Raw genomic sequence first — 24,461 nt, forward strand, 5'->3', positions numbered from 1 at the left:
TGTGCGTACCCCAGGACTGGGGAGTGAGATTTGGGTGGGGTCTGATTAACAAGTCCCTTTTGTATGACCTACCTCAGAGATAGCTGGGAACTGCCTAAAGAAACAGAGAAATATCCAAAACTTCCTGCTTGTACATGTCACACTCTCACCAAAAATTGTCCTCCTTCTCTTGTTGAACAGATACATAAACACTTTCAAAATAACTCCCCCCCAGCGTATAAAGACATTTGAAGAGCTTCCCATGAAGGAAACGCTTGTATTTAATGTAAGTGACTCCTGGGCCAAATGATATGCCATTTATTTCTTTTTATGTGTCAGATTTATACAGGGATAATCAGGATGGGGGGGTTACTGCTTTGTCAGCTCTAACTGATACAAGGTGCAGGATTAGCTGTACTTGCAACAAGAGGTTATCCCACTGCCCTACAGATTAGGGTAAGAGATCCTTGCTGGCCATGTCTTGGGCTGCAAACACTTCTTCCCTGATAAGAAGTGGTCAGTTCCAGTAGGTCTGCAAGGTATAGCTACCAGAGTCCCACCTGAATCTCACCAGTGTGGGAGACACACTTAAAATCCCTTGGATCTGCATTTTCATCTGAATAGTAGTGCACAAAGGAGGACTGTGAGTCCCTTTTCCATCAGAGGTTCTTGGTAAGAACAAGACCTGTTAGCAGATGGACAAGCTGGAGCCATGCCAAACAATGGGACACACACCCAATCCTGGTAGGGACAGGCATGGCTAAGAGGCTGGGGCAGGCTTTTAGCGACTCAGTAGAAGACATTAAGCAGCAGGAGGTGGGAAAGGCACAGTGGTCCTCACAGGGTTGAACTGGTGGCTGGCCAGAGCTTCAGACTGCATGTAGACACTTTTCTTCTAGCACCCTAGATCTGCATTTAACATTACGTGTCTGCTGCACCCCAAGGCATGGGTGGTTTGGAAAGGCACCATTAAATACCTGTGCACTGCTGTGCACAGAGCTGCTGTCTCTTAGAGCTGTCTCAGTATCAATGACCAGAAGGATGCTGGAAATCAGACCAAAGAGGAACTGAGTCCTTTGTGAAATACAGTTAACACCTAACAGGACTGCATCTTTCTTTTTTCTTCAAGGATTATCAAGCAGACAGTGGGATGGTGCTGGCTCCAGAAGAACTGAAACGCTTCACATGGACAGGCAGCAAGCAGAAACGGACACTCTTTGGGTCTGTATTTTACATTCCCTTCTCAGGTTTTAGATGGCAAAAAAAGAATTCAAGGTCCTTGTGCTAAATCATGCCTTACGAAAGTAGCTGAGGTGGCCCCAGTCCCTGCAAACACTCTTGCTGAGGTGTGTCCTGCTTGGTTTAATCAGCAGTCAATCATCTTCCACACCTATGTGTTTGAGGAAGCAAATAACCCTCAACCCCTTCGATGCACATGAGCAATATGATTTATTAGCACTTATTGATCCAACTAACGCTCAATTTAATGCCAGAGTGTCAGAGAGAACTGAACTGAGGTAGGAGGCAGGTAACCGTAGGAAACAAGCCCTTAATAACAGGGGAGGAGGAACGTGTGGCTGTGAAGGATTTGCAGTTGTTTCTGCAAGTCCCAAGGGCACCCCAGCTGGGACAAGGCCCCCTGTACTTGTTTTTGCCCTTCTTTTCCATGACTCAGCTAAGCACGGCCTATTTAACACCCATGGGCTCAGGATGCTAAAGTGGCAACTTTACAATAGATGGATGTGAGGGCCTCACTTCTCTTCCTGCCTTTAAGCACTTGAATATATTGGCCATCTTCCTCCACCTAATTCCTGACAGCTGCCCAAGCAGGGAACTAGGGCTGCTCTAAGAAATGAGTTGCACTGACATGAACTCTCTGTAAATGGGAAGTGTTTATTTTCTCAGCGCCAGCGCTGTATCAGTTCCCAGCCGCTGCAAAGCTGGCAGTGTCCTGCTTTCAGCTCACTGCTCTCAGCCAGCCCGGAGACTGCCCAGACCCAACCCATCGTTCATCTCATGCTGGCAGGAGGTCAAGGCCAGCCTGCCATCCTGCCAGCGCCAAACTTGTCAGTGCCTTGCAGTTGGGCAGGCTGGGAGGTGTAGCATTGTCTCAAACAACAATCAGAGCTGGCTGAAACGTGCAGTCAAGGCAGAGAGGCCTCGCTTCACGAAAAATTCCAGCGACTTAGAGGGCGTTGGTTGAACGCACAGAAATACATGTAGGAGAGCGCGCGTGCTCACAGGGCTGGAAAGCACAGCTGGGTAAACGTGCTGCTGGCAGCAGCCTACAGTGGCAAAGCTGCTCATGCGTGGCAAAGCCAGGGCAACACAAGCCACTCCAGACAAATGCTGAGAAACCCTTTCTCCTGCCTTGACCTTTCAGAAAATAGGCTCCTGAGCAGTTTTATGGTGCTTCAGCTCTGTTGTGGCATGCTGTCTTTGGAGGAGCCAGAGACTAGGGAGCTTAGAGTGTGTGTGAATATTACAGGGTTCCAAAGGATGTAATGTTCCCTAGAAGTGGCTTAACTCATTTTTTCTCTGTGTATTTCTGAAGGCTGCTGTCAGCCACATAGACAACTAGGCAACCTCCCCAGACAAAACTTATGAAATGCCTTTTTCTTTGCATGGCACGGAATGCATGGAGTGTGTCCCGAGCATCCCTCCGGAAGTGCTTTAAGGGGCATTATCAAATGCAGAAGGAAAAGGAATGCTTGGATAAGAATTGAACTGAACAGTGGCTGTTAATCCTTGGGAAAACAGAGTGGTTGACTGAGATCATACAAGATCATCTGGCCTGCAAGCTGAACAAGTGGTACTGTAGCTCTGTGCCAAAATGCACTCATGGATGTGAATGCAGGCAGTGACCCTTCAGTCTGCACACATTCCTAAAAGTGGTAGCATCTTAGCTAGGAATCCTTTACTTAAAATTAAATGGAGCAGTAAATAAATACCCCTAAAATTTGTACTGAGCAAGGTGGAGCCTGGAGGGGTTTGAGACATGGGACTGATTTAAGCAGATGTACAGTCTTGCTTCTTCCCTTGCATCACAGGCATCTTGCTCTGTGCTCCTGTGCTTCACTTTTGTGCTGACATTTCAGCTTGGCTTTTCTTGCAGGGAGCTGATTCAGGTTGCCAGATTGTCAGAACAGTTTCTGAGTGAGCAGTAGCAGCTCACGGTCAGGGCTGCTGGTGCCAGCACCAGGCTGAGGAAGGATTTCACCTCCCTTTGGCAGTAGCTTACCTACAGTTAGATCCCTTTGTTGTAACAAAGCACTGGAAGATTCATACTGGGCAGAGCTGAAGAACTTCAGTGTGGAAGGAGCCAAACCCAGAGCACCCTGTCTCCAGAAGAGCACTCCCAGGGTTTGTGTCAGAGGAAACTGATCACTTGACTGCAGGAGAGAGCCAGCATGTGCAATAGTGCTTGCTCAGTGTGACCAAGCTGAGAGCCAGGCCCAGAGCAGAGCAGGGAGCCAATCTGAGAGTGCAGGGGTACCCCACTGACCCTGGCGAGGCACCTCCTCTTGGGCTTCCACTTCTCCTGCCTAGGGAAGGGCACTAATGCCAAAGCTCACCCTTGGTTTCACTATAGGAAAGAGCATCAGCCCAAACCCTGGTGAGCTCCTTAGGCCCAGATGGTGGCCAGGAGCATGAAACAGAAATGGTTGCAATGTGTCTTGGACTTGCTAATGCCACTGAGATGAAAAATTATATTCTGAACAGCAGGAAGAGAAGTAAGTTTTTCCTAATATAAGGCCTCAGGTTAAAGACCCCAGTAGAAAGGTTTGGGGGCAGTTTTCTGAGCTGTGCTCCTTCACAGGTAGAAAGAATCCCAAGTTCAACCCTCTTCTAGCTTTTCAGTAGTGGTGAAAATGCCCAACCCAAGTAAGTCAAAATCCTTGGGCTGAGGCAAACCCTTGAGTCAGTGTAAATTACAAAGCCAAAAAACCAGCAAGAATTCCACCTCCTGTGAGCTGGAACAAGCATCTCAAGAGCTGCAGCCAGCCTCTAACCTCACTCTGGTCCAGGACATGGCAAGAAACCAGCAGCCATTTCCTCCAACAAACAATCCCAATTAAAGACCAACTAAACACAGTTTCCAATTTACATTCCTAGACTGGCAAGAAGATAGTCCACAGCTACAGAAGCCTTTACTGACTGTAAACTCAGACTAAAAATTAAACCTGACTACAGATTCCAAAACTCCTTGAGCTCCCTCAAAGTTTTTTGCGGGAATGCATGCACTCCAGGTAAAATTAATAGATGAAGCTCTACCGGTATAAAGGTTTATTAAAGCAGAAGCCAAGTCTAGCTCACAAGAAAAATCTCAGGATGCTAAAGCCTGATGATGATGAAAGGATCAAAGCATGACAGTTTTTAGACTTAGAAACTGTCATGCACATTCCACTTTTGCCAACTCCCGAAGACTCACAATTACAATGTAAATCACAGAGGCATTTCTCTTTAAACCCATCACAAGAAGTCCTCTGCATCTGTGACTAACCTTGTCATAGTTAGAGAATTTATCCCAAGGCAAGTACTTCTCCATCTGCCAACAGATGCAATATAAAAATATGGGATGCATCTGCAATCCTCATCACAAGGGCTCCTCCTCAGGAACTCCATTCATCTACTAATAAATGTAATGGGGTGGTCTTCTTAGGGAGACCTTCCAATTTCCTACAGTAGGACAGAAGACAGAGACCACACTCCTTAAAAAAAACCACAGAGGCTTTTGAATTAAGAATTTGAGAAACTTTGACATCTAAGAGGAACTTGTAATCACAAATGGTCCTGTGCCACTAGTTCTGTAGCTTGACTAAAAGCCCTAAGTGTGTAAAATTAAATGAAAAGCAAAACCCTGGGCTCTGCAAGCCTCAACAGATGCTCTGAATGTTTTCTCTAGAATACAAGACTAGGGCTGCCAACGTTTCTGACCTTATAAATGGAGAGGAGTGGATTGTCCATGAACTTTTAAAAATACAGAGGAGGAAATCTAATTTTAGACACTGTGGTCCAGTATGTTTACTTTAGGATTTCAGATGTAAACAGTGATGGAAAAATGCTCTGGCTTGTCCTTTGTCTACAGATAAATCTTTGGTATCCAAGTTCCATGGTGTAAAAATTCTCTTTGCCCTAATCTTCTTCATTAATGAAAGAGCCCTTTTAAGCACTGTGATCTCTGAATGTGGGTGAGAAAGTGCTGTAAGGCAAACAATGCCTTTAAAAGTGGTTTTGCCCAGAAGACATTAAACCCCTCTTAGTAAAGCATATCTTATAAAAGGCAGCCTACAGGATAACTGGCCCTTTTAAGGGACAGGAAAATTCTAATTCAAACCAGCAGTTCATGGCAGCTGACAAAAGAAGCCAAAAAAGAGCAGATAGCCAGACTTCATGCCCTTCCTCACAAACATCAGCCCTTTGTATTAGAAATTCATCCCAGCATGAGGCTTTGGGAACATGTACACTAGTAGTTTTCTACTTTTGCCTCAAGGTTTGAGACCTTCCATCACTTCACTCCTGCTCAAAAACCTGTTCCCTTAGGAAGAAACATTTAGATGTGGGGATACACTGCCTCAATACCAGCAGAGCTGCGAGACACTCCCCACTATTCCACCCTGCAATAAAGTTTCACTCCCCAGCACATGCCACAAATGAGCAATTAGACCTTAGGCTGAACAGCCCAGTACTCCCCTCAAGCAGCAAGACTGATACAATGCATGAACACTTCTAACAGCAATGCTCACTCCCAGCACCTCTGTTTAAAGGGGACTCACGGGGAACACAGGACAGCTCCTTCATTCCTCTGTTCTGCACTCCCACTGAGCGAGTCCACCTGCATCAGTGCCCTTACCACCATGTAATAAGAATTAACTTGTGACTTAGCTTTGCTCAAGTCACTAAAACAAAAATCTATACATGTTAAGAAAGCTCACAATTACACTGCTCTATTACAGCATTAAAAGTGCCAGCAGGAGCAAGGAGTCAGTGCTTTCTGGAATAACCAAGCCAAGAAGCTTCTGCAGTTTCAGCTGTGACCAGCTCAGTGACTCCAAGCGAAGACACACCTGTGGGTATGCGATGCTGGAGAAAATGATTGCCAGCCCTTCTCCTCCTCCCGACTACAATTCTGTTGTCCACTATTCTCAGCCACCAGTTTAAGTACTTCTAGGCCAAGATCTAAACATGCGGGTTCTCATGAAACACTATCAGTTTAAAAACTCTGACCCAAATTATTTTAATTATCATAAAACTTGAAAAGTTATCATTGGCTTAATCCCAGTGATCTGCTTTTCTACAGACTGCAGCACACATATTCAAAATATTTAAGCAAAATATTATTGCTTAAACCTTGACTTTCCCAAATGCTCAAAATCAATAGCTTTCGCTAAAAATGCCAAGTGCTTCTGCATCCAGGAAAACCTGGAAGGCCATTATTACAGCCTCTGCTCAGACTTCAGTCACTTCTGTCCTGACTGGGAGAGGCAGCTGGGAGCCCTAGAGAACCGGGAATCTGCACCAGGCACTGAGGTATTTGCATCTCATGGCTAGGGTATGTGTTATGCTGGAAAATAAAGGAGCCTTCAAGAAGATAAAAACTAGAGACAGACCACAAACTGTATTTTTTATAAAAACTACTTTGAGAAACTTGTGGGAGGTCTGATGCTCTGGGGAAGCTGAATAAGCTAAATGGGGATGGGGCATTATATGGATCTTACTGCTCCAGATGGCAGACGCAGTAGGAAGCCTTGCAAGGCAAGAATTTAAAATGTGTTGCTAAACACAACTGGCAAGGATAGAGGAGAGCTATGACCAGATCCAGGGCTGTAACAACAAGGAATTCAGTTTGGAACCAATTCAGTTTGGACAATCCTGCTGAAATCAAGTAAATACTGAAGTTTTGCACTTTGTCAGTAAGCCAACATGCACACACTGGAACCAAACCACAAGGTAGATAGGTTAAAGCCAAGCTCTGTCCACAAAATCTCACAGACCTTCTAACACTGCACTGATTATATTTTATTTATGGGAATCTGTCTGAAAAGACAGGATAGCTAGACTGCACAAACTTTAATTGATCACTAGAGAGTTTGAAGAGATTAGTTAGAAATTACAAGACAATCTGTAAAGTCAGGGCAGCTTTTCTATGAAGACACCTATATTTTCATGTTAGGCTACCAGTACGTAGAGGAATAAAAATGTATCATTCATTTGCAGCAGACTTTTGTATAGCATCTCAGAAAGGTCATGAGTGTTCTTTGCTCAAGAAGCATTAGGATGCACCCATTCCCTTTCACCTTTGAATGCAGTACTGAAATGAGAGTTGGACATTTAACACAGTAGCACTGATATCTGCCAAATGAATTACAGTCCAATGTCAGCTTCTTGTGGTCCACTAAAATATATATTAACTCAAATGCTACATGTTATATGATCTCTTGCTCTCTCAGAATTCAGCTAAAGAGCTGTGAATGTAACCCACTAACAGACTTTAAGGCAAATGACCTTTTGCATATTTACAAATAAAAACTATCTTTGATATTCAAGCAAAATAAATATGTACTACTACTTCTGAGCTAAGTATCTCTGCACAAGAGATCATCAGTTTTAAGTATCTATTGCACTGTCTCTTGTTGGTAAAGTACATTTGACCTTGATCAAGACAAAAGTTTCAGTACTCTTTTGTTACTAGAACTGAGCAAGAATAGTTAGAGGATGATGCATCTCAAAGGACATGTTTGCACAGTGTAAATATATAAATATGCTTTTGTGCATAAATATTTAAGAAAACTGGACTACAAAGATTACTTCTGTATGAACCCCCAAGTGTCTTCAGACGTGAAGAACTCCTATTTTGTCTTGCATTTTCTGTCTTTATATAATGTGTTTGACTACTAAATTCAAATAATAAAGTTTGCTTTTGAAAAAAAAAAGTCATAGCTCTGCCAGTGTCAACGACTGCTGTGGCACACAAGTCAGCACTGGGCAGCACAAACATCTGGCACACATCCATCCCCCAGGCTGATTTTGTGAGCAAAGGAGAACATGGAATAATCACACAGAAGGCAGGCACACTTCTCACACAGCAAACCAGCCATACAGTGAGAGACACCTGTCACTGCTCCCTGTGTGGGTGACATCCCCTAGGTTCAGCATATTTAGGAAGAGCTTACTGCTGTCTAGAGACAAAAATTCAACTCAGCTTCTGGGAGAGGCAAGGTTTCATGGTGGGGGAAGACAAAACAGCACATGGAGACAAACATCCACCCAACCACCCACCATTCCTGGTTTCTTCAGCAGCTAGAAGATGCACACCAGAGAAAAGGACAGCAGAGCTAAGGTGTCCCCACCACAGCCTGTTCTGAAGCTACTGTGACAGCAGGCAGCACCTTAGGCCTTGGTATTGACTTTTCTTCAGAGAATCCCCACATCCCCACCCCATCCATCCGAAGCTGTGGATGCTGCCTCCACAGAGATGTTCAATCAAGTGTTCTCTGCTAAACAGCATTCATTCATCTGAGGGGCTCTCTAAGTGCTGGAAGAAAGTGGAGATGAAACTTTCTCTGGGAAAGCAGAACACAATGGGATCATTAATTGCTGCAGGAATTCTGTAGCTGTTGCTTCACATTACTAAGGAGGAAACTGGAGACTAGATATGTGCATCAATCAAACAATGCAGCTTATGTAATAACATTCCTAAAACACTGCAATTTCATCAATAATGACTCCATGTTAAATACTTGCAGGGATTATTGACAATCCACAATATATTACACAAAATTACATCTTCCATAAGTATGGTCAGCATTGGATGGATATAGGAGACTTTATCCCACCAAAAAAATCATTGAACCTTTGCTGGTTAAAAATACAGAAAAAAAAAATCCGTGAAATGAAGTTATTGCGATTCCATGTGCAAACCCCCAGAGAAATTAAAACACTTTGTTACTGAGCAAAAAAAAGCTCAAGAAACATAGAAGTAAGGGTACTTGAGCAGAGTTTTCAAAAGTAGGGCTTGTTGAGGAGGGCAGACCTGATCAAACTGATGCAGATGGGATTTGACTTGGGAGTTACAGGAATATGCATTAATAAAATTCTAGTGAACAATATATCTCAGTTTTAAGACATCTGATACACTCTGAGTGGCAAGCACTAAACACAATTTGTGACTCCTATTTGTTTAAACTCTGAACTGCAGACAGAATAAATACAAAAGAAGTATGAGACAGAAAGAAATGAAATTCCACCACCAAGTTGAAAAGCCCTGCATCCAAATTCAGAACTTCACAATGTCGAAATAAGGCCACGTTACTTCTGGTATTCTTTATTAAAAATACTGCTGTACACATGAACAATGAAAACAGGATTAAAGATGAGTAACACATACTGGGATCATGACATTAGAACTTAACATACTGGTGCTTTTTAGGGGAAGCAGTTGACACCTGAATTACTGAAACAAGGGCAAATCAAAAATACATAGGTACCCTCAACAAAATATTTACAATATAGTAAATACAGCAACAAAATTTAAAACCGGTACAAAAATTAAAATTACCAACATCAGATGATTTCAAAGGTTGTCCCTTCTGTGCTTTTAGCTGTAAAAAACAGGAAGGTCAGAAATAATTTTCCCATCTGGGAGGGCACATCCTGGTGACTCTTCTTTTACAAACAGTTACACAGTTCTTCCTATGAATCAAACTACAACTTTAGGACAACCTTCTAAATGGAATTAAAATGGGGTAGAAGGGCTCTCCCCCAAAAAACACCCAAGCTGAACTTCAGACTGTTCAAATAATTCCCAAATACAAATCAAATAAAATAAATAGAAAACAAAGCTCAATTTCTTTTTAATTTCATGTGTTACCTGACACCAAATATTTTCTGGCTGACATTATGTATGAAAACTTATTAGCTGTCTACCTTTTTATTTTTAAACCAAGTCCTGAGGTTACTAGGGGCTGAAGCAAACTGACATTATGCAAATACACACAGGTTTGCAATTTAGACATGTCTTGCAGAGGGTGTGCTGGTCTAAAAAGGATGAGAATTCAAGCCCTATTTTACCCCTGCCTTACACTTCCACAAAATATTGGTCCACAAATTAAATTTTCAAAGGTTCCCAAACCCCACAACTGAACAGATGATCCCCTTTCATTTTCAAAGAAAAAAATACTGGAAAAACCTCAGCCCGCTTATAAATTAAGCATTCCATATTTCTTCTAGAATACAAGTACTTCTTTTTTTGTACAAAAGAATTACAATATGATTTGTCAAAAAACATAGAAAAGACAGCTGCTCTTCCTCAAATACATGAGCTAATGATAAAAGACTGTTCTGCATGTTCACTTTTCAAAGTTCCTGTTCCTTTTATATTAAAAAGAACATTCTGGCAACTGTTATCATTTGAATATTAAACATTATGTTCCTTTTAAAATTGCAACAATAATTGATTTTTAAACTCAACAACTGATGCTACTTAATGTGGATTCAACCACATTTTCTAAAATGTGTAAAGCATGTCCCTAGTCTTCAAAGCTTTCGATGTGAAGAGAGTTGCTTTTTTCTTGATGCAAGTCTCAAGGCGGAGAATCATTTTAAAGCTTATAAAAGTGGACAGAGAAATATTAAAAACTTCTCTGAAAACTACAAATATTGAGAATCATTAAAATTGATGTCAGTAACATCAGTTGCAAGTGCTTAGAGTCTGTCCTGACCTTTTGAGTTTCCACATTTTCTTCATGGTGAGCACCCAGTGCTATTAAAACATTCAGTGCTGGGAAAGGATAGATACAGTCTTCACTACTGCTTTAAGAAAGGAAATTCCTACATATTTGGCAGTCTTCAGTATCAAAGTGTAGGTGTTTAACTAGAAATCCCATGAATACCCAAGTTTGGAGACAACTGCATGTCCAAAAATTAGAAAGGTAATTGAGGAGCAAAATTCCAGACTTTTGAGACTGAATTACTTCAGGAATATTCATGTGTTGAGTATTAGCAAAAGTAATATTACTTTGGGCTAAGCAGTGACTGCAAAGGCACAGCAGATCATTATCCCTCCAGATTCAGGCCGTAAAACTTGAAAAGCTCTTGATGCCAGACAACTGCTGTGTTTAGTTAATCTTCTTTTAACAGTGTCTTTGTATCTGTATCCAGTGTAGCGTACCATAATAAAGCTGTGGTTCAAAGAACAGAACTTTATACAAAAATTATACTGTAAATAACCTAAAGTAATACACTCCTGAAACTTCAGGCATTTAAACAATTTCTTTAAAAAAAATCTATTAAAAAAATTGCATAAATGTAAATGCTTCTGACTACCAGGAAAATGTACAAACAATTTTTAAAAGGCGCTGGTTGTGTTTAGAGCAAGTTTGATATGCTCCTTAAATTAAAGATGTTTCCCATTATGCTGTTTTCGTCACTTTGCTTAGACAAAGTTTAAATCAAATGACAGGGGACTTTTTCTTTCCTTTTTAGTCAATTCACCAATACTTCACTTGACTGGTTTTAAAAAGTTGTTTTTTCTCACATTTCTTTGAGCTAACAGTGGGTGGCATACAGAGCTTGCATACAACACACTTTTACAGAGGTTACGAACTAAACGGTCATTAATAGAACACAATTTCTATTAAATTATTTACCTGGTCCTTTATGCTATTCTGGGTGCAAATAATATCAAAAATGAATAAATTTTGCTATATCCTCAGTGACAAAAATGTATCCCAGAAATGTCCTTGCAAAGAGTTTCCCTTAAGTATACAATGTGGCAAAACTTCAGAGATCAGAAAAGTCTTAAAAAAATTAAAATTAGTGCATATACAAGTGGAAAAAATAAAAGTAGGAACATCATGCACCTGATGTGTTCCTTAATCTAAAATAAATTCTTCACAGATAAAGCCTCCAATGGCAGCCTTAGCTCTAGGATAAGTGAAACATTCTTCCCTTCAAGTAACAGTGTACCTGACTGAAGTGCAAGCAGCTTTGCTCATCTCCTGTTTGTTTCCCAAATGTGAAATGAGATGACAACAACAATTCAGCTGTAGTGCAATTTGCTATAGGTTAAGTTCCTCAGCAATGTCCTGCATGCTTTCAGCAAATACTACAACTGACCATTTGCGGCTGCAATCAGTTCTTGAAAAGTATTTTCAAAGCAGCGTTTTAAATCGCTGTAAGTTACCACAAGTACACTCTTCTCATCTCTGGAAATGAGGCTTATTTTTTCTGGCACACCAGCATCTAACTGTAACAAGAATGCAAAAGATAAAATAAAAGAAGTGTGAAAGAAATGGCAAAACATTTCCCCAACAACAAAAGCAATCAATTTCTTAGCAAGTACATTGTTATAGTGCAGTTCAAATCCACTATCAGGACACAAAGGAAGAATCTGAATTGCACCACAACAACATGCTTGCCAAAAAATGGAGACATTTTGATCTTAACCTGACGGACACTCCAGGCCTTAGGACTAGATTATCAATGTTTCCTTCCCTTTCCACAAAGCTAGTAATCCTGTAATGCTATACTTCCCTGTGTAGAAAACCTGGCAAAATTTTCATGTACTTCCTGACGAACAAAACTGAATTTGACATTACATTTGCGCACATGATCCACAAGCCTAAACGTCAGGTAGGCAATTTACTTCTTGTCCACTCTGAAATGAGATAATGGCTAGATCAGCCCCAAGTAGCCTGAAAACTGGTAGAAACCCAAACCTCACATTTTTGACAGTACTGGAAACAAACTAAACTGTATGGTACACATAATCCCTTAGAAATAAAAAATTACTTTGGTATAATCCATAACCAAATGGATAATTTGGGGTTGAAGATCAATGTTTGTTCCACATTTCTTCTCATGGCTTGTTCTGACTTCTCAGATTCAATATGCACTTTTTTTATATATCATTAGATCCTAATTTCTAACAGAGGAATATCCTGCTTTACATACTGAAGCCTATTACATCACTGTTCCTTATGTTCTTCTCACTGTGCAAGAAATGTTCATCAATAGAGAGCTGTCAGACTCTCTTTATTATGCAGAATTTTTGTATTTTTTAGTCAATACGTTGATAGTTCCACCACAGTCTTTCTTATTCCAATACAAAAGGTGGGGCAGAGACAAGTGAGATATGACACTATCAATCCATTCTTTGGAAATACAACCCCAGCAGGTTTATAATTATGTATAATATTGTACTGTTATAATAGCGTACTACTATTGTATTATAATATTGTACTGAATAGAAAAACAATGAAATTTGTCACAGAGATGTTCCACTAGCTGCTGTCTGGAGCAACACAGCAAGCTAGCAATTGCATTTCTCTTCCAAAGTAATGTTTTGAGTGTAACCTTAAAAGCTGGAACTGCCACAATTTAAAGCTGCTGCTTTGTGAATGGTTTCAGAAGGACGAAAGCAAGCCAATTAGCTTCTAATTTTTGTAGAGTAGGATAAAACCACCAGTGTCTTCCAACATCCATTACAAAATATTAATACAATTAAGGTGTTTGTGAAATATTGTCCACTGTTCATTCCTATTAGCATCATACAACAAATCAATGAATTACCTTAATAGAAGGTCTTCCTAATGGAAGCTCTATATTAAGAAAGCCACACTGCTAATTACAAACATCAATATTTATGGCTTTCTTTCCTCCTGTGGATGCATAAATCAATATTCTCAGCTGAAAAGATGCTCAAAACACCACATTGAAAAGGAAATTTTGTTGGTTTGGTTTTTTTAAAACAACATAATAGCTTTCATTCAAAAGGCATGTGTTTGGCAAGTACCAGTGAAGTCCATATAACTCCTACTAGTACTTCTACAGTTTCTGAAGTGCTTTTTAGAGTGTATTTCCAAAGCAGAGTTCTGTATGTCTTACATTTTTTGTGTGCTTAGCCCACAACCACAGAAGAGAAGAGCCTCTGTTTAAAAAGGTAAGCCATGAACATTTATAGAACAAGGCATTCTTTGACATTGTCTCTTACCTGACCTATGAATTCAGGACTGTCCCCTCTTGCTACAGTACTGTATGAGTCACTGCTTTCAAATCATGATGGCATTTCAATGCCTACTTGAATGTCAACATGCTTTCTTTTTGATTTAGCCTCAATCCCTTTAATGTCCTTTTTAAAGTGATTACAGACACCAACCAGAAAGATAAAAAGGAGGTTAAAAAATGCACAGCAGTGGTCTAATAGGAGGTTAGAAACCCTGACAATTTTAGAAAAATATTTAACTGCACAGTTATTACACATCAAAGGATCTGAACATATTCTACTTTTCTTGGACAAGAAAGTTGACTATCCTAGTTCTAGAAAATATTGGGAACTACAACTGTGTATTGTCAGTGTCTGCATCACCATTCTGTACCGAGCAAGTGAAATTACCAAGCAGCTACAAAAGCAATAACAAAAAAGTTGCAGCATCTTAAGTCTCCCATGGATTATTGAAGTTTGGCAAAACGATGTAAAATAAGTTGTAAGCCGATCCACCAATGAAAAAAATAATCAGCTCACATACTTTTTAATTTATGGAGCAAGACAAGTTCTTCCTCTACTGAAGATCTTGTGGTCTCTCACACATCTCCTGCTATTAATCATGAGAGTGCTCAGATAAAATTCTGCTAGTGGTGCAGCCCTTAGAAAACTGCAAATAGCTTTGTTAAGTCAACCTTGGAAAACAAAGGGCTGGAGAGGCTAGGGAAGTTATTATAGAAGTGGACTTAACATTTTAAGTCACAGAAATTTTCCAGCACTGTCCATGGCAATGATTTTGCACAAATTTATGTTGCAGTTTCCCTCCTGTCTCCTACTCGAGTCAGCACAGTTTAGGAATGGATCTTGCCTTATGACCATCCTTTGTGATAACTACCAGGAGAAACCTCCCCCACTTAAAGGAGTATTATGGATCCTTTATGCTGTGTTGAAAGACCAGAGTAGCATAAAGGGACCAGCATTGCTTATCCACAGTAATCAATGCATTCTAGGATGAAAAGTTAATATTGTATCTCACACTATATTAACAAATTTTTAATATTCATGTACTAGTTTTATTTAAGATATCCATAGATGTTGGAATATTAGCTTAGTGAATACATGGTTTTAATCCAAAATGGGGAAAATAACCACCAGCTAAGCCAATGGCATTAATTAATGGCACTTAGTGCCAACTTGCTTTGCAGTGGAATACTCTTTTAAAGAAAGCTAACCCAATCAAATGTGTAAAAGCTAACCGAAGTACAGTGTACCTTGTTAAGACATGAGATAATGTGACTGAGGTCAATCCAAGGAGTACCCGCTTCTGTCACCTGATGGAAAAGGTGATCTCGAAAGAGCTTTAGTAAATACCTGTCTCCAGTTTCTGACCACGTTGGGTCCTTCTGAAACCTAGTGAAAAACAAATTCTCATATTAAAGCTCAGTAAGTTAAGTAAAATCAAACCCCACAGATACAAATGACACTTCAACCTCAGATGAGTAATCTTATCACACAGCTAATCTACCTGCTATAAATTGCAATTAAATTAGTCCCCCCCATCATAAACAGAAGATAGCATACTCAAAAACTTTCTCAGCTGCTTGAGCACCTAAAGCTAATGCCTTCCAAGAGCCACCAAAAATAATGGAAGAAAGCAAAAATTATCTGCAACAAGTTTTCCATGTAAAACACATGTAGAAGCCTGCATTATAAACATAACTAAATTTATGCAAAAGGATGGAAAACAGACAATGAATACTTCATTTTGATGTAGTTAGTGAATAAAAAACAAGGTGAAAACTCACTAGCTTAAAACCAGTATCTACACCCTTTGCTGCAGTTAAAGCAAGCTATGGATTTCCTCCAAAACTACTGCCACTCACAAGAGAAACCATACTAAATACAATGAAACAACTTCAGTATATCTACTTGTAGCCTTCTCCTGTCTGCTTAAAGTTTTGGTCCAAGCTGCTTATCTGATTTTTCTCAAGTCTTCTTAAATACTCATTTCTCTATGGGCAAACATGGGGGGAAAACAGCTTAAATTTATGAAGGAAGAAAGTGCATTGCAAACTATGTTTTACATATTCTAAACCACAAAAATAAGTATTTCTTACTCTGGCCTCTCATTGATTGTTCCCAATTTTGCTAGGAGCCTAAACAACCTTCCATTTTGCACCTCCTAGAAAACAAGAAAAAGGTTATTAAGAGTGTCTGAAACAAAATTTAGACATTTACTTGCAAAAGATACATGGTAATAATGCCAGTGAACCACTATTATTTACAAAGGCTTATTAATTCAAAGAAGAGGGTATTATTTTTCAGACAGATATCAAATTCATTGTATTATGTATCAGTAGTCCAGTGCTCATTTTAGCACTTCAAATTAAAATGTGAAGATTCAGCAACTAGTGATACCTCTCTGTCCCAGCAGGAACTGGACCAGGCAATCTATTTCTTTGTGGAAATGTAAGTCTAATCTTCTGCCAGCCTACACAGGTATGCTAAAATACAGCAAGTTAGACAAAGAAGAATATGGGTTTTTTTATATACACACAGACGCATACAGAGTTACCAAGAAATGCAGAAGTATGCAGTACACCACCTTATTTCAGGTAAAGATGAGAAGAAAATCTACCAGATCTGTTTTCCAGAAATGCTTTCTAGGCCATTATTAGTAAATATTTAGCAGCAATATCATCAAACTCAAATGATAATTGATTGCAAAAATAATTTTGAAACAAGTTTTTTCAAAGCAGTTCAAAGTCTTAAAATTGAGTATAAATGCTGAGTCCATAAATGACAAAAATAAAGCAATGACAATGAGGTCACACAGAGGCAGAACATCAAAATTATAGTTGCTTAGCACGCATGCAACTGAAAGTTGATTTAGCGTGTTTTTCCACACCACTCAGGATGCAGTAAGAACAGTAACATCCTAACTTACATTAAACAAAAAATTAATTCACAGTGTAAATCAAAGCTGTCAGGAAAAGATCCTCTCTAATATTATTGACCTTCTGCAATGGCCCAGGTCTACAACATTATTCATGCTAAGATGAATCTAATTCCATGCATGATCATATTGATTTCAACTGAATTCAGTCTGGAGTAGATTACTGTGCACAGCTAGGTAAATAAAGTGGGTCAATGTGATAACAGCCTGACCTTGGACAACCTATAGGTTGCAGAGTACTATTAATAGTCTAAAACCACACTGGAGAACAGCTTGTACCACAACAGTAGCTACACTTAAAGAGACTGACATGGAAAACCAACCCTGTCCAGCTGGCCAAGGTCTCCTATTTGGTATAACTACCAAATTTATTTTTGGCATGTGGTCAAATACTCAAAAGCCAAAACTACATCTGTGTTAAGTTCACTGCCTTGCAGATTCCTAGTGAATGGTGACACAGCTGAGCAACAACACAGGCACGAAGTCTCCAAGAGGCCTCCCAGCAGGCCTAGCAGCCTGTAAGGAGGGAGACACTCTCCACAGGGCTTATAAACTGAGGCATGGACTGCTATTACATCAATATGATGAATGTAAAAGTGAGGAAGGAAATTAATAGTATAACAGGGTTACTGCAGTGTGAAAAGTGAGTGTTACAAAGATGTTAACTACATATAAACCACTTCCTGCATCAGAAGTCCCCAAGCTACAGATGACTCCATGCTTGGAGAATGAGAAAAAAACCAAAAAAACCCCCACACATGGTAGTCTAATACTCCCTCTAAAGCATTTGCTTTGGGACAAAAATGAACAGAAGGTATCAGACTAGACTTAAGAGATATGTATCTCTGATGTTAATGGAAGGAGTCTCATAGTATGAACAAGTTACAGTGTGACAGCTAATTAAGAAGTGGTATTTATCACTGTCAGTTAAACAGCTATTGCCAAACTGGGGGCTAAGCAACAACTTGAATTTGTAGTACCTCTGCCCACCTGCCAGTGATAAGTAACTGCTCAAACAATGTGACTAAAAATAAAGAAATTTTAATGCTGATCACAGGGCAATCTCCATCTTTGCTATGGGAAAGAGCCCATCTGCCCAGCTTTGTGCAGGCATGTAGGCCACCCTAACAACAAATGATCTCAAACATCTCTGGAGAAGAATTAGTAGTTGATTCTGACAAAGTGGGCAACCAGCATCTAGAGGTACAACAGATACCGCTTTCTACAGCTCCTTGCTTCTGATAGATTTCAGCATCTTTCATCAAGGAGGAGAAAACTGTTCTCCAACAGGACAATACTGGAGAAATCAAGAGAACTGAGTCCATCAGAATCCCAAACACTGGCCTACTATCTCTTAAAAAGTTCTCAGGGACGGGTTATAACGGAGTAGAATCAGAGGACTTGATTAAATCCTTGTGTAATACCCTATCCCACACATTTTCAGGGCCATAAAAGCACAATGTATCTCAGTCCTGGTAGAAATCCTGCTGTCAGTTGCTTCTGACTAACAGACCCTCTTTCCTGGTGTACAAATAGACCCTGACTTGATACATAGTACATATTTCTTTTATAGCTAGGTACTTGATACCTTGACTGAACACCACAGACCCCCACACAGCAAGAGCGCACATTTAGGAAAGCTGAACATGGTATCTCCATGAATTAGAATTCATTCAGAAAGGAAAACATATGTGACCAGGGACACCAAAATCCAAACCTAAAAATTTATGGGGTTTTAGCACACATTACATGATCTACATGACATACATGGCCCTCTTTACTGAGAATGGTAATTTAAACCATGCTATAAAGAACATAATTTCCCCAAAACGACTGGTTGAAATGAAGATGCTACTTCACACAACTGAGGACATCTTAGAACTAGGAATTCTTGCAGCTTTGGAGCTTTCAAAAGCCTGAGCTTAGAGTTGTCAAGCCTTCAGGCAGATTACTTAGGTTAATAAACAAACAGGAGGAAAAAAAACCCAGAAACAGAAATCAGTAGAAAACATTCAGTTTTAAGGTACAGCTCCAGGAATACTGACTACAGATCTTTCTGCAGGAATTACTACATGGTTTACCTTTGCTAGGTCTTCTTCTATAACATCATTTCGCATCTGAGCAGCATCCAACTGAGTATAAAATCGTGCGCCAATCATAGGCATGATATCATTTACACTGCGAAGTCTGTTTTGGTCAGTCAGCAAATACCTGCCAAAATAACCCAACCACCAAAAGATTACTTTCTGCAAATGCCAAACATTATATTCCATTATGATATTATAACTATTTATATTTTTGTATTCAATACACAAAGTTGACAATTTTTATGTTTCTCAGAAGAAGATACCATCAAGAAAACACAATTAATTTGCATGTATACATTAAGTCAGTCATTTATACAAGACAGGAGTATGCTTTCACAAAACTGTGCAGTTCACGCCATTCAAACAGCACGAACATTTACAAAAAGAGAGAAGGATGCAGATTCAGAGGGCAATGCAATTGTTTTTCAAATAAGGAAAGGGGAAAAGACTTCTACTTTTCCCACTCAGGCTGCAAGAGGGAAAAAGGCTGACTACATTGAAATGACACAAAAAGAATATGCAGCCAGAAAAAGCTAGCACTTAACCTTTCAGCCAAAAAGTCAGTGTGCCTATTTCTCAGTACCTTCTGAATCTGTAAGATAAGACTAGCATATTGCTATTGCAGAGAACATGCAATGAAGCCCAGTATTGAAGACAACCTAAAATGCTTGTTTTGTTTACACTCCTAAATCTTACCAAGAGCTTTACCAGCATTATACAAAAAAAATTATATCAATGTTTAACAGTGCACTGACCATAAAGAAAACTCAACAACCGCAGATTTATTTGTAATCTTTCTTGCATTTAAAAATACCATTTGACTTTTGCATAAATAAAAAGCACTGCATTTTCCTTTAAAAGATTTATTAAACAAACTTACAAAATCAGATTCTTCAGGTCAGAGGAATAGTTGATTGTCACCAGTTCCATTGCTTTCTGCAAATTCTCTCTCTGAATTCCTGATAAAGAATTGCAAGCCAAAGCCAACACAACTTTCCCCAGGGAGATCAGATCTGCTTGCTAGTAGGAAAAACACACACAGGTAAGATTCTTAGTATAGATAAATACTACCTATGGTACTAGATGGTGTTAAAGACAGACAGTTCTTCAATAACCTTAGAAGAATTTGAGCAACTAAAGTAAGTACTATTCAAATCATAGTTCAATATGATTGCTCAAGTTGCAGTAGTTAAAATGTACAGAAGAAAATCTGTCCTGACACCTAGCAATTTTTAAGTACTATATTTATCTTTGAATTATTAAAATTTTCCTATTTTTAGTTTAAGGACAGTACCAGAGAGAACTGTGTACTGAGCAGAAGCTCTGTAATGAGGTTCGCTGAGCCACCCACCTGCTCAATGCTGACAAGTCAAGGAGTTGGTGGCAAACAGAACAAGTCTTCTCAATATGAGATGTAGAAATAAAAGGATTATTTGTTAAACTGAAACCAGCATTTTCTGCATTCATATCTTTTTAATCTAGCCATCCAGTGTGAATTTCATACTGGGATCCACACCACATTCATCTACATGATATCACCATTTTAACAAATTGCTCAAATATTTTTATCTCTGATGGACAGTGTGAAAAGATCTGAACTGTGTAAAATAACTAGACAGGCCTGTATGGCTGCCAAACCAAACAGCATCGTGTGCTATGAAGAAACCTTTGCATTACTAAGCACTTTTGTTAAAAGCAGAACTGCTCTTACAAGACAAATGCTGGATATAGCCTGCTTTGCTGTAACAGAAAATTCTGCCAGTATTAATAGCCAGCCATGAGAAATTATTTTGAAAAGCTGCAGAAGATTTTAAAGCCCACTGCTAAAAGCAAGAACTTAATTTAGTAGCAAACAATGACATTCATAGGAAAAGTCGAAGTGATTCTTTCCATGGAAAAGCTTTCAGCTGCACACAACTTGGCTAAACTTAAAAACACCTGCAGCCTTCCATGCTGGACATGTCTCCGAGTGAATTTAACAGTCAGCTATAGATATAAAATTGGAATTGTTTTGGGTTGGTTTTTTTTTTGTTTTTTTTTTTTTTGAGAAAATAAGATATTTTTACAAAACTAAAAACATAAAAGCTACTAGTAATTGACAATGTCAGTTCCATAGCCTAGAGCAAGGCCAAGCCATTTAGCAGAGAATGCAGTCAAACCAGGAATCTACCTTCCGTCATTTCAGTAAGAAAGGCTAAAAAATCCGGCGGCATTAAAAGTTCTGGTTAGAATTTGGCAGCTTTAGAAAACTGTTGTGATGGTGAACATTCCACAGCCCCTCACAGGTCTTCCACCCAGAGGCATAACCACACCTGCTGCCTCTGGCTGCAGTAGCTGAGCAGAGCCTTCCCTGAAGCCACGTCTCCCAGGTGCTGAGGGAAGGGAAAAAATACCAAACCTTTCCAGGTCTCTCAATGCCCCTGCTGTTCCTATATCCAGTATGATTAAGCAGCACAATTTGAACATGGATTCACAATACGCCAGAAGTTAAAAAGCATATCATTCTTGTAGCTAATGAAGACAGAAACAGGATGTGGAAAATGAGACAAATAAGGACAAAGTGTTTGAAAAGGAGGTGGGACTGGCATTTGCTAGACTATTTCCTAAGCAACACAGAATTTCTGATATTAGCATTCCTTTTTCCTTTAGTAAAGAGACATTAATCAGAGCAATAAACCCCCTTTTCAGTGTGAACTTGCTTCCACTAATAAGTAGTGAATTTCAGCAGCAAGGAACACTGCTATGGTTCTAAACAGAGGACTTCTGCCGGTGCAGTATCTAGAAACGTGTGTCACCTGAGACAATGGCATTCTCATTATGATTTTTTTTTCTCCAAAAAGTCCTAGAAGAAATATGCATTTCTATTAACCACAGTGGTACTTCTTTCTGCAGTCCTCTACTTTATACTTAGTATCTTTCAACTTTTAGTCATTCATAAGCATATAGCCTATATAAATTCTGTATCATCACACAATCCTGAGACACTGAAAACATACAGGCAAGATCCTATGCAAATTCTGTCTTCCTTTGCATAGGTGCTTTCATAATACAGATTGCATTAGATTTTAGAAATGACTGAGAAAGTCTTACATTTAACATCGGACAGGAAATTTTAAATTCAAGATTTGTGGAGTTTTGAGCATTTGACTTGCAACCTTAAAATTTTTCTTGTTTCACAAATTAACACTACCAGAAGAACTGGCAGAGAGGATACGACACCCCAATGCACCCCCAAACACTCAGCTTTCAATTTACAGCTAATGATTAGCTTGTTTTAGACACAAAAGTGGCTTAGATTCATCCACTTATGTTAGGAACTTCAAGCATTCAGTCAAGAGACTGATCAATTTAAGACACAGCTGCAATTCTGTAAGACAATTCAAATTTTGAGCCAGCTGAACTGCTCTCTGGAGGCACTTCACTATTCACTGTTAGCTGAAACCCTGAAAGAAAATGTTATCACAATACCCAATGTTTTAAGTTTTACAAGAGCACAAATGTAATATTCTTCCTGTGTGACTGAAGAATCAGAATATCACAAACTGGAAAAATCCCATAAAGTTCAGGACTTCTGAGAGTCAGATTACTGTTTTAGAGGCAACTAAACTACCATCTGCTGACTCACTCTATCCATTCAGACAGGGTACATGACTTCCCAGGAGCTGGGTTACACCATTCTTTCTGTAAGGAAGCAATCCACATATGCCTATTAAGTCCTAACCTATCTTCTGAAAGTATCAGCAGATTCAGCTCTTACTGTTCCTAGGCAAAGAAAGGTTAAAGACAGCACACAAGAACTAACAGACTTCCTTGCAACAGGAACAGCAGAAATATATTTTTCTGCATTCCTGTAATAGCCTTGCTAGTGCAAGGTACAGATCTATATTAGGTACAATCATTTCCTTGTTTATACTCTCTGTTGTGTTTGCATGCTCCTCTGGATCACATAAGTTCCTTCTGCCACAGATCTGACAGAAAACTTCTGCTATGGTAACTATCAACAGGGACTATGAAGTCATACTAAGTTGATTCTTAACTTCAAGGAAAATCTTTACACCTTCTAAGCACAGGCAGCCTTTTGTTCAAAAATGCACCTTGCATGCCAATTAATAACTATTTAATTAGTAATTCAATTCATAACTGTAACCTGTACCAACTTAATTTTTATCTCTTGAATGCTTTGTAAGTAAGGATTTTATCAGCACTTAGTTCATTGATAGAGCTATTAAATAGCATTCACTAAAAACCAGCACTAGGGGATAAACTCAGAAACAGACCCCTTCATTAATGTATCCCTGTTACCAAGTCAATTTTAAGCATATCAAGTGAGTAATTTAAATGTTAATTGCATAGGTACTCTTTCTTTTTTTTTTTTGTATTAAATAGGTTATGTGCCACTATGCCAAATGCCCTAGAGATACCTCAACCTTTTTTTATACACTTGATTTTACCAGCCAGACATGTAAGCTATTAAAATAAAACTTTTTTTTTTTTGACAGGATCCATTTTCCAGAAACACTTTGAAACCAACACTACTTTTGATTTTGTTTTGTTTATCCTGATCCACTGCCATGCTTGGATCAGTATCAGCTCATCCATACTCCAGTTCTGTGGATTCACATAAAAGGATAAGTTCTGGAATTGTCCTTAGAAGTACCTCCAAGTTCCTACATTTTGGTGGGTTTTTTTAGAGTCAATATTAGTACTTGAGACATCTCTTCAAACTAGTTTCTTTAAATTTGGGGAGGTGCATGTGAAAATTATTTTGGTTTGCTAAATTGAAAATATTTGCTTTAAGCAAAAGTAACTTTATAGCCCTTCTTAAAACAGTAAAACTTATGTTCTCTTATATTTGTAAAGGGGAGGACTTACATTTTATTTCAAATACATAAGTATTTATTAAACCTTTTTACAGTTTCCTGTATCACCATTTACGTTTCCCATCTGTACCTTGCAATTGACTGACACAAGCCTTATGGACTGTGGCAGGGCAGGAAGTCACATGCTGCAGTATATCCAGGTTTAACCCCTGGTTTTCAATGCACCATTCGTAGTTCATTTACTTCTTTTTAGCTTCCTTTATTGCTGCCTTTATGCAAGTCTTAAATAATCATAGAGATTAATTTGTTTAACACAGATTGTAAAGAACAATTGCATTCCTTTTACATAGCCCCTCACTGTTTTGGCCAAAAATCTCTCTTTATATTAACCAAGGGAAATAGTCAGAAAATGGCAAACCCTAACAAATATAGCTTTCTCCATTGAAGACAACAACAAGGAAATGCATATTAGCTGGGCAGTAAACCAAGAGATAACCTACATTTTCAACAGCCACAGGAGTCCCAGAGGAATTCAGGAACTGGGTCATGGATCAAAAGGAAAAAGTATGAGCAGCTGATGCTATTTTGTAATTTTATCTGGCTAGGGCAAACAAAGGTAGAGCATGAGAAATGAC

General features: G+C 39.1%; 2 protein-coding genes across 14 annotated transcripts in view; one reads left to right on the plus strand and one right to left on the minus strand.

Annotated features, from left to right (window-relative positions):
- FLT1 (fms related receptor tyrosine kinase 1) overlaps positions 1 to 7,911 on the plus strand; it is a 106,623-nt gene extending 98,712 nt beyond the window's left edge. Inside the window, exons 28-30 of the mRNA XM_068181193.1 lie at positions 181 to 265; positions 1,109 to 1,200; positions 5,937 to 7,911. Of these exons, the coding sequence (XP_068037294.1) occupies positions 181 to 265; positions 1,109 to 1,200; positions 5,937 to 6,141 (382 nt within the window). The 3' untranslated portion in view covers positions 6,142 to 7,911. The remainder of the gene's footprint in view (positions 1 to 180; positions 266 to 1,108; positions 1,201 to 5,936) is intronic.
- PAN3 (poly(A) specific ribonuclease subunit PAN3) overlaps positions 1 to 24,461 on the minus strand; it is a 114,008-nt gene that overhangs the window by 25,075 nt on the left and 64,472 nt on the right. For 6 of the 13 annotated variants that reach the window (XM_068181204.1, XM_068181197.1, XM_068181203.1 and 3 more), the window contains 5 exons: positions 19,887 to 20,026; positions 19,001 to 19,130; positions 16,081 to 16,145; positions 15,235 to 15,373; positions 9,289 to 12,226 (listed from right to left, as the gene is read on the minus strand). In XM_068181204.1, the coding sequence (XP_068037305.1) occupies positions 12,086 to 12,226; positions 15,235 to 15,373; positions 16,081 to 16,145; positions 19,001 to 19,130; positions 19,887 to 20,026 (615 nt within the window). In that variant the 3' untranslated portion in view covers positions 9,289 to 12,085. Of the gene's footprint in view, positions 1 to 9,288; positions 12,227 to 13,972; positions 14,111 to 15,234; positions 15,374 to 16,080; positions 16,146 to 19,000; positions 19,131 to 19,886; positions 20,027 to 24,461 lie in introns of those variants that run through there. The other 7 variants (XM_068181196.1, XM_068181199.1, XM_068181198.1 and 4 more) reach the window with 3 other exon arrangements.

The sequence above is a fragment of the Anomalospiza imberbis genome, chromosome 2 (assembly GCF_031753505.1).
Source record: "Anomalospiza imberbis isolate Cuckoo-Finch-1a 21T00152 chromosome 2, ASM3175350v1, whole genome shotgun sequence".
In the NCBI taxonomy this organism is placed as follows: Eukaryota; Metazoa; Chordata; class Aves; order Passeriformes; family Viduidae; genus Anomalospiza; species Anomalospiza imberbis.